We start from the raw sequence: 17,375 nt of genomic DNA, 5'->3' as shown, positions 1-17,375 counted from the left end.
AGACCCACATCCAAAGCATGTCAGCTGCAAACCTGAAATCCAGCCACACAGACGTTTCCATGTAGCTGGATTTTTGAATGCTATGTTTCTGAAATTGGAAGGACCAATGTGCTTAAGGTAAGAAATTGTGCTCATCAGAATTCTGTAGCGCTGTGATTTTTCCTCCTCTGGGAGGCTAGGTTTGTCTTTTATCTTGTTTTCTCTTTGTTACTAAATTAAATTTGCCCAGTTTGCTGCACCAGGCAGAGGATGCTGGTACAGTGGCACCTGCAAGTGGAATATCCTGATTCCTGCAATCTTCCCTGTTTTGTAAATTTTGCTGCTAAAGCTCTGAGTGTTTGTAGGGCGAGCACCACTCCTCCTACATACGTATGTCAGGGTCACTTTGGAAAACTGGCCAGGATAAATATTAGTGTATTTCTTTAATGCGTAGTATCTCCTAAGGAGAAATAAGGCTGTGGCTGCCTTTCTCCTGCCAGAAGCTCAAGTGAGCTTTTGGAGAAGCTGGAGAACAGTGCATTACAGGAGTTTGCAGCCTTTTGTTCGTCTTCCTGATGAATAATTCTTTGTGGTTCAGTGCAGAGCAGTGAGGTTTTTAGGGAGCAGAAAGCACCTCCCAGTTTTTAATATTGCCTTATCGACGAGTTAGGTCTGTCAGCTGGCTGACAATTAATTACTGTAATACGTTCTTCCCCCAAAGCCTCCATCCCTGCAGCTTGACCCTTGCAGAGCCAGAGGGTGGGCAGCCCTCAGCCTCTAGCACTGACTGCTCAGGACCAGAGCATGTTTAAAGCTAAGAAACTCATAAGGCATCTCCATACACGTAAGAAGGGAGAGTGATTTCCAGCCCAGGCCTGGCACATGGTCATCTTGAAGCTGCAGCTGCTGGTTATCTTTGTTTGAAAGCAGGGATTAATTTTATTTAAAAAAAAAAAAACAAACCATCTTCAGTAGTGAACAGATCATGATCAGTAGTTACTGTCGTGATAGAAGCACGAGCCCTCATCGTGCCTGTGGTCTTTCAGAAGCAACACGTGCACACTTGCGTCTGTGTATGCGTACGTGTAAATAAAACCTTTATATCTATGTTTAGAAATTAAGACAAAAGAAGCTAAAAAGCACAGAGGAACCTCAGTTGCTAATTTTCCAGAGACAGCCCTGAAAGAAAGAGAATTTCATGCAGGACACCAAAAAAAAAAAAAAAAAAGCAGCAATGGAGAAGGAATCTCCCTTCAGGTTTCAGTTCAAGAATTACCCCGATTTATCAGCTGCCCACAGTTTTCTCTGCAGAATATCTCCTGGGCCGTGCTCAGTCTCGGGACAGCAGCAGCGAGATCCAGCTGCTGGGAGCTGCAAGGTCTGCCAGCTTCTTTGCAAAGGTTGTAATCTTGGAGGTATCAAGCAGCAGAATTTAAAGATAACAGAAAGAAATCTCCTTTCTACAAGGCACAAATAAAAAGGAGATGGCTGAGATAACAGTAATTTAAAAACTTCTGTTTTTAATACTGCCTCAGGCGCTGCAGTGGAGGGATTTGCAAATGTGCAGTAGTTTTCTCCATGGGCTGCAGGTGCTTTTCTCTTTGTTCAGCTCAGGGAATCCTGTTTTCATTCTCATTTTTCTTCTGTTTTTCTTCAATTTCTTTAGTTTTCCTTATCCTTCTTAGGATTGTCCTGTGCTCCTGAGCCCTGCTGGACTGGATTTGCAGTAAGAGTAGAGCAAGTTGGGGCAGGGGGGAGGCGATAGTGTCAAGTTTAATTTCTGTAAAAAAAAAAATCTGTGCTGTTAGAGAGAAGGAATTGTGTCCTGGTTGAAGCAAGGACTTTAGGATGAGATGCTGTAAAGCACTTAGAAGCTTAAAATGCAAGGTCAGCAAGCAGTTCATATGTCTGGGACATGGTGAGCCATCCATGGACCCCCACATCACCTCCGGGGCACCCAGAGAACTTCCATGCAGATGTGTGGCACCAAGTGATGCTTCCAGCCCTGCTCTGAGCTGCTCTTGGAGGCCAGCTGCCACCGCACTGCTGCTGCTTGGGGCTTAGCGCCGGAGATTTGGGTGTCCTCCAGCCCTTTTCTAGCCACTGAGCCTAGTGCAAGGAGGATGGAAAGAGTCGTCAGGCCCCAGGGGAGGTAAACACGAGTCAACGTGGTCCTGTAACAGCCTGGGAAAGAAACCCACCTCTGCCTCAAGACTGTAAGATTTTGGGATGGATGCACTATTTTGCGAGTGTTTTCATCAAGGTGAAAGTAGCATTGCACAAACCTTGGCAGTGTTAGGTGGTGGAGTGGTGGACTTAGCTGGTTAGCTCCTCTACAAAGACATTTTCAGTGCAGCCTTGCAAAGCAAGCTCCTGGCTACGTCCGAACAAAATTTCTGCATGCTTGAATCATTTGCATGCAAGTCTAAATCAGCGTTTCCCAATAAAGCTCTGTCAATAAGAGTACCACATCTTCTGTGTGCAAGGCGATGCTTAAATTAAAGCTGCTAGAGAAAAGGCTCGTAGGAAGAGCACGGAACAGAGAGGGGAGATAAGGGAAGTGTCTGAGCTGCAGAGCTGTCGGCACGCAGCTGATCTGCAGCTCCGAGCTTGGGTGGCATCACGTCTTCCCCCTGCCTGCCCGAGACCGGGGGCTTTGTGGGGAGAACAAACTGGCAGGAATCTGGCCAAAATAAAGAGGGATTAAATCCCGGAGGAAGGATCAGGAGGGTGTTTTATTGCTTATATGGGAGGTTTGTGGCGCAGGCACCTGGAGGTTGATGGACGCACTCAATAAATCTACAAAAGGCAGAAGCAGAAGCAGTCATTAAGAAAGTGCTGAGAAGGGCTGGTGGGACGTTTCCTGGGGCTGATGGCTGCTTTGGCTGCGCTGCTGCCTTCATCTGGGTGCTGCTGCTCTCCTCGGGCATGTTCCTTGTCTCCTCGGGCTGGGTGGTGGTGATGCTATTTAATGTTTTCAGATTAGACACACAAGCTAAAAAGCCCTCTTCTACAAAAGGATGGCAGTAACAGGCTTTTCCCCATTTAAACATGTTCCAGAACTGCAGTAGCCCAAGCTGGTCTCGGGTTATGCAAGGAAAGAGGGTCCTTGCACCCTCTGGGGTGCACCCTCTGGGGTGCAGGGGGTCTCCGGCTGACCGCCCACGCCAGCTGTGCCCGTGTCAGATCCCTTGGTCCGAATGAGTGGTGAATTGCCACCAAGGGCCCCTCTAGCTTCTGCTTTCCTTTCCACGTCTCGTTCCTCTGCTTTGACCTTTGTCCATCTTGCCCTGTCCCTTGCTTTGGGCCAGGAGCCGGCCTCAATCCCAGCAGTTAAAGCCGGGGTGACTGCCCCGTGGGTGAGACAAAGCTGGCTCCAGAGCTGACCGTGGGGCTTGTATAGAGCAGTTGGTCTGTGGGTGCTGGGTTAATCCGACATCGTCTTGGAGAGGCACAACCACACACCTCCGTCAGCCACCAAGCAATGCTGTGGCAATTCATGAAGGTTTGTCGATGCTATCTGTACAAACGACGTGTTAGAAGGTCCGTGGGTGCTGCCCAGTGAGAGGGCATGATGGTCGTGCAGGGGTGCACCTGGGTGTTTGCATGGGAGCCTGCAGGATTCGTAGTGCATGCCTGTGCACCGCGGTGTGTGTGCATGTTTATTATGTGTTGGGAGCTGTTTTTTTTTTTTTTTTCCAGTGTGAAATACTGCACATGGCTTTTGCTTTATTAGGGGTAAGGGAAGAATCAAATCTTTCTTGGATACCACAGAAATGTCTGGGAATTATCCCAGTATAAACGTACTGTGCCTCAAATTTGGTTGACCTTACAGCCGCCTTTGTTTCCCTTAATTCTTGCTCTCCCCCTCATATCCTTCCCCTTAGCAGAAATCTTGCAGAAGTAGGTAACCCAGTTGTACCCCCAGGACTGGAAAACCCTGTCCTGATCTTGTTCACACTCAGGCAAACCAAAAAGAAAATCTTCTGGAAACAGGGAAATCCAGCACATTGGCACTGGTTTCCCAAGTCTTGGTTTCCCAAGTCTGATGGTGGCTTCTGTATTCCTGCCTGCTTGAAACCGGACTGATAATTGGTAATTCAGGAAACAGCTTCTGACCTGCTTCAAAAGTGAGCAGAGAAGGACGTGCTGCTTTGGGAACAAGGCGTAGGCTGGAGCAGGAGGAGGTGTGTTGGGGTGGGATCGATGTGCGCTGCTTGGGGGGAGACCACCGCTCGGCACACCTCTCACTGCTTCCCTGGGGAGCACGAGGACTTTCTGCAGAAGCAAGTTCAGGGCCTGTTCCTTGTTCAGGCAGCTTTGGCAAGAGCCACGTGCATCCCTCTTGAGCAAAAGAAGGTGGAAAAAAAAAAAAAAAAACAAAAAATAACCGATATCTGGCTATGTCCTTCCCAGCAGAACACTTGTGAGTGCCCTGGGAAGGGGGCTGCGCTCAGCACGGTGCGTTCAGTGGGGCGACTCAGAGCATTTGGGCTTTGCCTGGGTTCCCTCGTATTTCAGAGGCTGGAATAGCCAAAATTACTTCTCTTCCAATAAGCACAGGAGGAGGGAATTGGCCTTGGTTTGACATGCTGAGGTGACCTGCTGGTAGGCACCTGGTCTTGCATTCCTTAGGAGCTGGCTCAGTGAGGTGCCGACAAATCCCTTTTGCTTTTATTTCAGGTTTTGCTTGCTGGGGGAGGCTGTGATTTTGTCCAGCTTCTGAAATACCTTTATTAGTTCGGTGCTGCAATTTGGGCCCGATTTTACCCAGAGAATGAAATCTGACTATTTAAAGCGGTTTAAGGTTTGAGTTTTTCTGCTGCGTGCATTAGCAGAGAACGCCACGGAATATTACCAGGGTAACCAAACAACCAGGCAGCAGATTTGAGGCCAGTGGCTGCCCACGACAGCAGACAGCGGCGTGTGGCTCACAGCCTGCTGCAGCCTTGTACCATGCGGGCGGGAAGAAGACTGAGCTCTGTCAGGGCGATCAAAGACCGACGATGAGCTAACAGTGTGATATGGCCGTAAAAAAAAGCAAGGTATGATCCAAGGATGTATTAGAAGACAAATTTCCAGTAGAGATTAATGCTGCTGTACCAGACAGTGCTGCAGCCTCCCTTGGAATAGAGTAGCCTGTTTGATTGCCAATATTCAACAAAATGAGTCCGAACTGGAACAGGGACAAGGACAATCAGGGGAATGGAGAAGCCGTCTGTGAAGGGGAAGCTGAAGCGCCTCGTCTGGCCTGGCACCGCGGTGACGGAGCAGGAGCATCGCTGCTCTCTGCAAGTGCTCCTGGGCCAGGCGCCTGCTGGGGGGAAATGCTGCTTGGGCTAAGAGAAATGAGTAGGTGTTGGGCGAGCTCATTAAAATGTAGGCTGCTCGTTAGCTGGTGGTTTCTGATTGTCGGACAGGAGCGTGCTTGGGGAGCGGCCTCCTTGGGGTGTCGCAGGGGTACCACCCAGCAGGACAGAAGCCCACGAGCACAAATCCTTCCAGGATGGAAGCCCATGAGCAGACATCCCTCCAGGATGGAGGCCCATGAGCAGACGTCCTTCCAAGCGGCCCACGAGCCCAGATCCTTCCCAGCATAGCCACGGCAGGAGGAGGCAGGAGTGGATGCCCCCATGGGTGGTGGTCTGCTTTGATCTGGCTATGGTTCTTACTGGTGAATTGTCAGAAAGGAGTGCCTGGGTCTGGTCATTGCCTTCGTGTATGCTTCGTGTATATTTTGTTTCACTTGGGTTCCTAGCAGTGTCCTGAAACTGGATTTGTCCTAAAACATTAGGAAAATGGGAGTCTGCCTTCAGGCTCGCACACAGAATACCCAGTCCTAATGTCCAGGTCCTGAGAAGCTTTTCCAGCTTTATTTTTTGACTAAATAGATGTCAAAACCTTCACCAAAGCAGCAAATGTGGCTTCAGCACGTACCCCGGGCATGGGCACCTGTTGTTTCACCTGCTGCAGGGCTCTAGTCCACGTTTTACCACCGTGGTAAATTACACGGTGTTAAGTAGTGTTGCTGGGTTCCCATGGCAACCCTTTCACTAATTAACGCATGGTGGCAAGGGAAAAAAATCTGTCCTTAATGATGAATTAATTTGACAAGATTGTTATGGTAAGAAGAGTTCTGAATAGACACTCCGAAGGTGTATAGCGGGGATGTGAGCACGCTCGTTGCTTCTGAAGAGAATAATTGGGAAAAGGAAGGATATGTCTGTGTTGTTCTGACCTTGCAGCATTTGAACCAAAATCTTTCTAGCAAGTGGGAAAGGGTTTGCGTTTTGAAAGGAAGAAAAAAAGTCAAAAGTACTCAAAACCGGGTAAGAGCTGCATGTGAGAAACGTACCTGGGAACAGAACTGTAATGGTTCCTCTTTTTGGTAAGGATTTTAAGAAGTCGTAATTTGGTGTATAAAAGATTAAATAAAATTTAAGTGAATTTAGGAAAATTATGCACATGAAGGAATCAGAAATTGGATATTTGCCTTATTCTGTGTCAGAAGAACACGAACCCTCCCAGCTCTCTGCCCGTCCTGCTCCTCTCTGCAGTGCCAGTGGCAGTCCCCGGGGCTGTGCGGAGAGGGGCCCGGTGAGACCACAGATCGATCCTGTTGGTGTGAAACCTGTAAGAGAATAAAACGCAGCTCCCCAGCTCGTCCCCAACCACCGAAGCTGTGGCCTTGGAAGCGCATTAGCAAAAGAAGATCAGGAGCGAGAAAAACAACAACTTTCCAACAAGTGTTAGAGATGAGTCACAAATACAGATTCCCATCAGCGGTGGCAATTAAACTCCTTTAGCACTTGGTGCACAAGGCACTGGATTAAGTCACAGAGTCCTGGCTAAATTCTGACTTGGATAATTGTACTCAGCCTTCCTGAGTCCTCCCCTCCTGCAGTTTTAATTAGACAGAGCTGTGGCTCGCAAACTTTGGCATTGCGTGGACCACAACCTAATGGGGATTTTGGTAGAGACCTGTCATCCTGTTAGCGCTCCTGCCTCCCGTCCCGTTGTGACTGCAGCAATTACTTACACAGAAAAGCAGAGCAGGGAAATGATGAATGTATTTTAGCTGTTGTTTAATGAGATTCCACTTGGGGAAGCGAGGGCACCACGCTGCTAAGTGTCGCTTTGCAAACTGCCAGCGAGCGCCTTGCGAGCCCGGCAGGGCAGTGGGCACGTCGGATCGCACCTCCCACGTCCTGCGGGGCTGGAGGAGTGCTTAAAAGGGGCTGTGGTGGTGGAGAAGGGAGCAGAGGGGAGGAGGGTGCCCGCTCTTCTGAGAGCAGAGACGCCGTAGGGTGCTGCCGACCCGAGCAGCCTCGAGGCACCCCGCAGGAGCACAGGCAGGACGAGAGATTGGAAGAGATTTTCCTCGGGGATTTCATCCTCTCCTAATCTCTGTCAGTGTCCGGGCACTGCAGGGTTGTGCCTTTCTTGCTGACAAATCTGTGCTACCTGGGAAAAAATAGCCTTCAACATATTTGCACAGCTGACAGTGTGCTCTGCTCAGCACCCATGGGTGCTGTTCTGATGGCTTCGCATGGATGCGTGAGCTTCTTGAAGAGGTGCTCCCTGTGCCCGAGGCTTACAGCAGAGTGTGCTTGTTTTCTCTTTACATGACTGCCCCTGTGAAACAGGCACGTTGCATCAAGGAACACTTCCCTTTCTCCCTGGCTAGCTACTGCAATCCAAAACCAAGCGTGCCCAAACCTGCCACCAGCCGTGTTTAATTCCCCTGCATCAGCTCAAGATCCCCTCCAACTCCGAGGGACCCAAAGGGGAAGGGGCTGGGGGCTGCAGAGCAGTGTAAACAATGCTGAGAGTTGCCATTAGTGCAGACACCTTTGTGGAGGTGTTCTGGAGAATTTATATATAACCGTATTTAATTAGGGCTGTTTTGGGCACTGAAGTGACCTGCTTCACAGCCTTCACAAGTCTCCTCTGGACTTAATAGGCTGCTGACTGGAGTCGTTACAAGTTGCTCGAGGAGCTGCGTTTCCAAGGAGCATAAATGATGATGGGAGTGGGATTGGTTTTGCCTTTTTAAGGAGAGAAGGAGAACGTGTCCAAGTACTTACGTTTCAGGACAAGTCCATTCCCAGGGGAGTGGAAAAGGTGAGGCTTATCTGCAATATGTGAGCAAATATTACTGCTCTGGCAGCAATGCTGCAGCAGAGGTGGGATCTAGCACACAAGGGCATTATTCAGGCCATTGTGGGACCCACTGAAAACATCAGGGATGGTTTTGGTGCTTGCCTTACATCACCAAGGAGGCTTTCAGTAGTCTGTCCTTGGTCTGCAAAGTTTCTATAAAAGAGCTGGTTAATGTCCCAGCCCCTTGCTGCGGAGGTGACAGTGAAGAGGAAGGCTTCCTGCCATCCCACCCGGCTCCTCGGCTGCTGCTGGGTGTGCGTGTGGCTTTCTGTACCACCCTCCTGCCCTTCCCGGGCTGCTGCAGCACCTGCTACATCCTCCTGTTCAGTAAAGTTGGGTAATTTGGTCTTCGTTCAAAGACTTTCTCACCTTGTAGGTAGGAAATGAATCCTTTGTTGGCATTCTGATTTTAGGTAGTTAAAATGGAGCCTCTCTCCATTTCAGATGTTACACTCCTAGCTTTCCCCATTATAGATAAATAATACCTCTCCTGGAACTATTTAAACTGTGTTAGAGCAGTCTCTGAAATGATAGTTTAGCTGAGCTTTTAACAGGTTTAATCTCTTTTTGGATATTAATCCTTCTAGAACCTCTGATAAAATTTGTTGCTTTTCTCTGAATCCCTCCCACGCTGTCAATATCTGTCTGAAATGAATTGCTTCGTGCAGAACGAGCCATGGGAGGAACACTGTAAGGAACAGCTCCTTACAGCTCTTGCTCTTATTTCTTTGCATTTCAAACTCCTCTTGGATTTCCTGCCACCGTTCCTCCCGTGCTTCCTTGCCCTGTGAGCATCTCTCCCACTGAATATGGGACTGGAATGAGTTAGCCTCCCATCTGTTAGATTTATTTCTCAATTCACAAAGATATTTGCAAGATTTTCCAATTTGGTACCATCAGGGAAGGTTATTGAGTAGTATCACCTCTTCTGCATGGCAATGAAGATATAAAGGTAATTAAGACTGCAACAAATACTTGTTGGGTCCTGTTTCTAGTTTCTTGCAGTTGTTTCTTCTTTCTTGCTTTGTACTCCATTGCAGGATCCCTAAGTCTATGTGACAGCAAACTCAACCAGCGATCCAGGTTATCAAGGACGGTGACTGGACTGGAGGGGAAATTATCTTTTTTTCCATCATGTTGCTGTAGAACTGCCACACTCTCCTGTGAGGCAGCAGCACACTTTGTTCAACCTCTTTTATCTAGTATTAAGTCTGAAAAAACAGGGCTTGGGCTGTCAAAGCACCCAGCACCCCTGTGCAATTTCTGACCTTCTCCAGAGTTGGGTTTGAACCAGCCACTGCCTGCCCCTTCATCTGGTTCTCAACCTGAATTCATCGTCCTGCCTTGGCACTGCTGCTGGTGCTTCACACCTCATGTGTGCTGCCTCCTCTTGCAAATTCCTGTGCACCTTCAGCTCTTCTCTGTCCTTCTTCCCTTTGGATAAACTTCCCGGCTGCGCAGTTTTGAAAGAAGGCAGCTGCCATCATGAACAATGCTGGCCATAAAAAGTAATGTGAAAATTTGTGTTGGTAGGATAACGTATTGTTTCCGTGCCAGAGCTGTAGGAAGGAAAAGCAATGAGATGCGAGGTATGCAGCCGTGGTGGAAACCCGTGAGTTACATCTTTCATGCTCCTTTCTCTTTGAATGAACCACGAAACAAAAATAAATGAGGTAATCTAAGCTCCTACCCCATTTTCATAAGGTTTTTTAAGTGAGGGTTTACTTAGACTGAAAGCTCACTAGAGCCACTTAGTTCTAGGTGGAGTACGTATCTAGGCCAGTAGTAAAAATGCATTGCAAGATGTCTTCAAGAGGGTACTCGGCAAGTACTTGCCCAAAGAGAACATCTTGGGTGCTTGCAACTAATGGTATCAGTTGTTAACAGTACCTAGAAATAGGTAGTGTGGACAGGGCTTGCTGTAGCATTTCTTAAAGCCTTGGCAATTTCTGGAGGTTGTGGTGGAACGGGCTACAGAGCGGGGAGGCGTGCGTGCTCTTGTCCTCAGCAATTAGCCCAAACAGCTCTAGCTAAAGTTTTTATTTCGGAGGTTTGGGCATATTTCACTATCAATTAATGTTATCTCACATCTGATGTCCCGAGCAGGGCCACGAGGATGCTCGGAGGGCTGGAGCACCTCTCCAGTGAGGACAGGCTGAGAGAGCTGGGCTTGCTCAGCCCAGAGGGGAGAAGGCTACAGGAAGACCTTCCTGTACCTAAAGGGGTTAGCCCACAGGAAACTCCTTCTGCCTGGGTGTCTGCGATCCTCCTGTTCTTCAGAATACCTTTCTCAACTGCAGAGCCAGAGCACGGCTTGCATTTAGTGCGCTCCTTCAAGTACCAGCCATGGCCGCATGTGCTCGGCTAGTGCGCAGGGGATGGCCAGGCTGCTTTAGATGGCTGCATGTCAGGGAATCATTAGGGTTGGAAAAGACTTCCAACATCATCTGGCCCAACCGTCCCCCTACCACCAATGGATTTCCAATGGTTGTCCCAAGCACACAGGGGCCAGGGCGTCCAGCCCGAGCAGGAGCTCTGCACAGGGAGCCAGGCAGGACCGGCCCAAGGCAGTCCTGTTATTTTCATACAGCACAACCACGGCTCGCTCGCGTCCCCCCTAGCTCAAGGCAGTGGCACAGGGAAAGGAAAAGATCTTGTGTGCCAGCAAAGCCCCCTCAGCTGAGCGTAGCTTCCCGCGAGCTGTACCGCTTCCTGCTCTTCTGGGCTGAATCATTCCCCAGTACGAGCTGGATGTTTTCCACCCAGAGGCTGGGATGGATTTTATATGTGCTCCGTTTGCCTTTGCCCTCTGATCTGAGAGTTGACTGCTTTCTTTTTTTTAAGCGTAGGTGTTTTGAAAGTAACATTTTGGTTCACCTTTAGAGTTGCCATTTGACTTCTTTGTCGTAACACGTCCTGATTAATGATTAATTGCAAAGGACATGTTCTGACTCCAGCCTGTGTCCTGGGGTGCTTGTCGCAGCAATGATGCAGTGGGTGATTACTCACTCCCCTTAACCTGACAGCTGTATTTCTTTCTTTGACTGGTTAATGACCTTGACCAGGTACATGGGCGTTTTGTCAATGTGCATGGTTGTGAGGTGTTGGGGATGTGCAAATTCCTCTTTCGCTTGCATGACCTTCATTTTAACTAAGTAAGAGAAAGGAACTGCTCCGTGAACAGATGGAGCGTTATTTCTAGAGGTAGGTGAATAATGCAAAGAATTATTCATTCAAAACCCCTTCAGACAACTCAGATGTTTGCCTTAAGATAGCGTTGCAAATCCTAGTGCAAATATCTGCTCACATGAACATTCAATCTGGCCATCTTGGAAATGGTGCGTGAATGTGACAGTCATCCAGCCCAGGGAGAGGACGGTGCCAGGTGACCGAATTGATCCATTAAGGAAATTAGGAATTATCACAATTTCAAGTAGTAGTACATAGCCAAGTTAGACTGAAAAGGGTTATCAAATCATAGTGGGTCAAAAATAATTATGTGAAAACCGGTCTGTTCATGGATAATTCACCGTGGAGGAAATGCTGCTAAAATCAGTGAATGTTTGCTGCAAGTACTTTGCTTGTCTCTTGTTGTTCCTTAATGAATCAAATTTATTAGCCAGGGAAAAACATCATGTTTCCTCGAAAAACAAATAATTGTATTTGCATGCTTCTTTCCCATGCGTTTGGACCCATTTTGATACAAGCACACTAATTATGCCGCGGAGAGGATTTTGAGATGGCAGAAACAAAACCCAGCTCACAGCTATAGCTACTCAGATGTGAAGCGCTGGAATAGGTACGTGGGGAGGGATGCCTTTCATTCCATTGCACGTTTCTTTAGTATTTGTATCCCTTTAGTTCACACACAGCTTCAGAAAACGAGCCTGTGCTCCTGGGTGCGGGGGCAAGGGGTTTTGTGCCTCCGAACCGCAGGGGGAGTTTGCCACGGACCGGTCTGGAGGCTCACGTCCTGCTTTGCACACAAATGGTTACTGGCTCACAAATTCCCAGCCTTCATGACATGCTTTCTGATGCACAGGGAACTGTATGAGTCATATCGCTCCAGCTATGGTCTTTCTGGATGGAAATTATACTTTTAAATATACACTGTGATTACATACAGCGGTGATGGGCTCATTTGAAGGAGCTGGAATGTAAGCCATTAAGTTGAGTGGCTGCCATTATGTACTGCGTTTGCCAACAGATAATAGACAATGATATTTCATCTGTGACAACTTTGCCCTCTAGACTTTGAATAGAATTATCTTGGTACGTAACCGTTTTCCTCAGCGCTGTCCAGGTGATAATTTTGTTATACTAGACAGCAAACGTGGCCTTTTATGAGGGGGAGAGGTGGGATGGAAATGCCCAGGACTTGCACGTGTCCCGTGCAGCGTGACCTGCGGAGAGGGGACGGGACCGCTCGCACGGCAGCGGGGAGACAGCTTTGTGCACAGGCTGAAATAAGAAATGGCAGGGCAGGGGCTTGCCTTGGGCTGCAGCGAGGTCTGCAGGGTGAGGAGGTGGGCAGGACGTGCCGTGCTCACGGCTGCTCTCACCGTGCCACCTCACTGAGATAGCCATCCTCGCCCTGGGCAGCCCTGGAGATGGGCTGATAGCTCGTGGTTCAGAGTGGGTGGTGATGCCGTGAAGGAAGACCTGTTCTCTGGGGGCTTTCCAGCCTGTTTTAAGGAGAGGCGTTCGCAGGCTGAGACATGTGGATCCAGGCTGCCATCCAGTTCAGGGAGTGGGCTGTGGCGAGTTTCTGCTTTGAATTGCTCCCGTCAGAGAGAACGCTTTGGCCGTAGCGGTTTTCCATAAAATCTGAGGAGCCATCAGACAGTCACTTCCATTCATTACTAACCTGAGCTGAATCGAGAAAAGCAGCTTAGAGGGGGAAGCTGCATATCCCATTACTGATCTGGCCAATCCATGTAATAGGCTTATGGGGCTCGATGGCAATCTGCAAGAGAGCTGCGCACATTTAACTAGCATCATTTTATTACCTGACTGACGAGATAGCCTTTTACATCCAGGATTGACCATTGAGCTTTCAGAAGGAAAACCTATGGTAATGCAGAGTGAATTAGATAGGAATAGGAATATCAGGCCAGGTACCTGTTATTAATCTGTGGAAACCAAGAGAGTAAAAACACGTGCTGTGACGTTTGGCCAGCTGTGCCCCCCTGCTTCCTTCCGTGGCCCCATGTGCTCGTTCCCCAAAAGCAGCACCCATGGTAGGGGTTGCATGGGGTTGAGCTGAATGCTGTCGGATCCGGGCTTGGCTAAACAGCGTGTCCGGCAGGCGATGCACAGGCTGCAAAGGTGAGGCACCGAGCTGAGCCCGTGCACCACGTGCTGCTCGCTCAGGGCTCGCGGGGCTGCGGGAGACCCCGATGTTTGGCTCAGCGGCTCGAGGAGAGACGTGGCTTTGCATCACTTGCTTGACGTCCCACCTGCTCACCCTCTCGGGAGCTGACACGGAGGAAAGGTGAGATGTAAATGCAAAGCACAGTTGCTATAACGACTCGAGCCGCGCTGTGCTGCGGCCGCGGCATTGCGTTATCGATTGCCCACGTGGGGTGGTTGCCAGCAGCGGCTGCTCGCCCCGGTGTTTCCCCCAAGCTCAGCTTGAGCTCTGGCTGTTTTTGGTCCAGGTGCTGTAATACAGACAGGCAGGATGAAGGCTTGTCATTTTTGCTGAAATAGATATCTTGAAGATTGTCATTTAGGGGCTAGAGTCTTAGGCCGTTTCTTACTCTGTTTTCTCCTCTTGCTGCCCAGGACAGAAGCAATGGGATTTTCAGTGGGTGGCTTTTGCAAAAGAGCAGCTGGATGGACTTGGCTTTCTGCTGGTCACTGCCCCTGCAAAGCCACCCGAAACCGGGGGTGGTTTCAGGGGGCCACGTGTTGTGTCTTGCTTTGTGCTTTCATTTAATTAAAATTTTCCATAAGCCAGGGTCTGCAAAACAATTTGCAGATGGCGTTCCCCTCGTTGTGCTGATCTGCAGATGAGCCACTCCTTGGCTTTATTAGACATGAGCTGCAGTGGCTTACACTGAGGAATCGAGAGATCAGAACAGCACATATGGAGCCTGAGCAGCGACTGTAATCAGTGTAATACACTCATTGGGACTTTAATCTGTCCTGGGCACTGATTTGCACTAATAACAGCCACAACTTCTTAAGTTCCAAGTTCTTATCGCATTAGTAAAAATCTCTCTCTTCCTCCCTTCCTCTTTTCCTCTTTTCCTTCTTTCCTATGCAGTCATTTTGGCCTTACTTTGCCATACCAATATATGAGAATTGTGCGTTATTAAGTCTGTTACTGAAGATGTGTTTAATACAGTATGGTGTAACATGACATAATCCATATGTCACATGGCATATGGATAACGTGACATAATTTAAAACACATTGCAGTGATTGATATCACAAAGGGGCTCTTGCTGCCTGCTCCTTGCGCTTGGCCATCCACGAGTGATGTTCCTGTTTTGTATTAACAGACCTACATCTGAGTTAATTTCCTTTCGTGATCTTTAGACCCTGGCCAACTGTGTCAGCTTTTCTAGAACAAAGTCTCTGCTTATGCTTTCATCAGTTCTGGTCCTGTCACTTGGTTCATGTTACTAGGAATGTTTGATTCCAGATAAGTGAAATTGCTGCGCTTTGTGGTCCTGGTGTTTGTGCGCGTGTGCAGCTGTGTGTGTGCCGTTGCCCTCTGCCAGGTAGATCTGGGATGGCTTAGCTGTTCGTCACCAGCTTTGCGCTGCTGGTGGCCGATGGCAGTTCTCCTGCAGCCCTGGGGGTGCAGACCCTGTGCCTGGGATGAGCAGGTCTGCACGCTGTTGCCTTCGTGAGTGGCTATGTGCAATAATGAAATCCACTGGGAGTAATTTGTGTAATTTGCTCCTTAATTTCTTTTCGCTTTGGAGACTCCCATGCCCCGGAGTAACAGGTGATGTACATTTTAAAATAAATAATCTCTAGCTCTTCAAGCACCTTTACCTTCCTTGGAGCAATTACAATTTTATCTTCCTTCCCTGCAACAACTCCTCAGTTGCTCAGATGAACTCAGTTTGCCTACAGTCAGCCAGCCTGCTCCGTGGGAGAGAAGTCTTCCTGCTCTCCTTTTCAGCGAGGACTGGCCTTGGGGGCAAAATGAATCTAGGTTTGGCATTCCTGGCACTTCCAGTCAAGGCTTGGTTGTCCGTGCATGGGTCTTGAGGTTGTGGATCAGCTACGCCACGCGCACAGGGATGCTCAGGATGATCTCTGTGCAGCTGAGCTCTCCGTGCTGTGCATCCTTCTTGGATCAGGTCCACAGCACCAGTGCCCTCCCCGCCTGTTGCCCTTCACTGCACATTCCCAGAGCCTGATTTCTATATGTTTTGTAATATCCGTGGTTTTGCTTATCTGCATGACTTTGAACCCTGGGTAACTGAGAGAAAAGTGTATTAGTCTTTTCCCCAGTCCTGCAGCAGTCTGTGCTCAATGCTTCGATGTTATCTGGCACCACGTTTGCTGCCGCAGCGAGCAGCAGGGCTGGGCTGGTGCTTTCTTAACACTGCAAACACTGCATGAGAGCAGGTCCTGCCTGCCTCCTTCGCCCGTGCTGCATCTTGCAGCCGAGGAAGCTTATACTGGGCAGAAATCAAAGCACAGCTCTGGCCCTCTGATCACAGGCAGGATTTTCAATAGGACTGTAGGTCTTTGAGAAAGTTTCTGCTTTCATTTAGGAATGTGAGGAGTCCCTTCTTTGGTCAGAAGACTGGGATTTGCGCAGGTTTAGATCTCGATGAGCATGTAGACATTTGTTTTCCATGTGCTGTAGCGAGGGAATTCTGCTGACAGCCCGTGCTGGCGCAGGTTCAGCGAGGTGCTGGGAGCTGCTCTGGCTCGTTTGAGGAGAGGCGCTGTGTTCCTGGGAGCGGTTTTAACTCCGAGTTCCAGAACCAATCTCATAATTTATGTGATTTAAAAGATTATGGTTGGTGGTTATTTGTAATTACTGTACATGAAAGATATGTCATCAGGCAAGGGAAGCTTAATGTGCCCGGTACGCAAAGAGGATTGGAAAGCAATTACGGCAACATGCGCACCATCAAAGAGGAGGCTCGCCGCTGCTCCGGAGCCAATTAACAACCACACGGGCAGTGCTCTATTGGGGTAACTCTGCCTTGTTTCTAGTCCTTTTCTTCACTCCTGCCTTGGTTTTACAGGCACTCTCAGCCCTCTAGATGCAGAGCACAGCTCTGTGTTGCAGCCATTGTAATTAATAGGAACGACATGCACTATAACCATAATAAATGTTGAATAAGAATGCCATACCCTGCAGTCCGCTACTGTGCCCTGTATAAGGCCAGGTGATTTCACTTCTGCCATGCTCTCTCTCTTCAAGAAAATCTAAATCAGTCAAAAACATAATAACCCAGGCTTAATGAACCTTTAGGTCTGCGCTGGTCCTCCATCTTCAGATGCATGAGCCTTCCAACCCAGGGTGACCAATGTGGGGAATATCAGAGGCTCTCTCGCTCCAGTCAGCCTTTTTCAGCTGCAATCCAGCCATTAGGCAAATTCATCAAAGGGCTTGAAAGAGAAAGGGAAATTCTTAACCTTCATGTGATTGCACCTCTTCAGAGAATAAGCAAATCAAGTGGAAATGCCCTGCCATTTGTTTTGTGAATGAGCCGTGCGGCTAATCCACTACGATCTAGCATTATTCAGCTTGTATAATTTCTGACATGAGGTTTAAAAATAAATACATGATCAAAGGGACTAACCGGGAGATGAGACAAGAGCAGAAGTACGACACGGTGGGTTGGGGTGACATTTGCTCGTGCTCTTCCTTTCTGCCTGCTCCGCGACCCTCCAAACGTGCCGTAGGGGTGAGAAGCAGAGAGGTGTGGAGCTCAGACACCCGCTGCAGTTCCTGCATGGTTCAGGTGAGGGCTACACCAGAGCTCTTCATGGCCATGTGGGGTGGGTTGTTTTAACAGGGGAGGTCCAAGGCGGATCCTTGGGACATCTTTCAGATGATGGCCCTTCCAAGTGCCCCATGAGGAGCAGCCCTATCAACCTGCGCTGCAAGCACTACCACACGTGGGGGAGCGATGCAATTAAAGCACAGGAGGGTAAAGCAGCGTGAGGTGCCTTTCTTCTGGGAACACGTGGAGTAAAGCAGGATTCTCACTTGGCTGGGAGCTTCCAAGTCATTTGTGTTTCCTATT

The 17,375-nt window shown here is 48.8% G+C and overlaps 1 protein-coding gene across 11 annotated transcripts in view; it reads left to right on the top strand.

Moving 5' to 3' along the window:
• ARHGEF9 (Cdc42 guanine nucleotide exchange factor 9) overlaps positions 1-17,375 on the top strand; it is a 185,398-nt gene that overhangs the window by 99,820 nt on the left and 68,203 nt on the right. Inside the window, exon 1 of one of the 11 annotated variants that reach the window (XM_013199030.3) lies at positions 4,864-5,024. The exons of the other annotated variants lie outside the window; for them this stretch is intronic. Within the exon in view, the coding sequence (XP_013054484.1) occupies positions 5,004-5,024 (21 nt within the window). The 5' untranslated portion in view covers positions 4,864-5,003. Of the gene's footprint in view, positions 1-4,863; positions 5,025-17,375 lie in introns of those variants that run through there. 11 annotated transcript variants of the gene reach the window in all.

The sequence above is a fragment of the Anser cygnoides genome, chromosome 13 (assembly GCF_040182565.1).
Source record: "Anser cygnoides isolate HZ-2024a breed goose chromosome 13, Taihu_goose_T2T_genome, whole genome shotgun sequence".
NCBI classification, from domain to species: Eukaryota; Metazoa; Chordata; class Aves; order Anseriformes; family Anatidae; genus Anser; species Anser cygnoides.
Note: the sequence above shows the minus strand (reverse complement) of the source record. Positions and strands in the feature narration are given on the sequence as shown.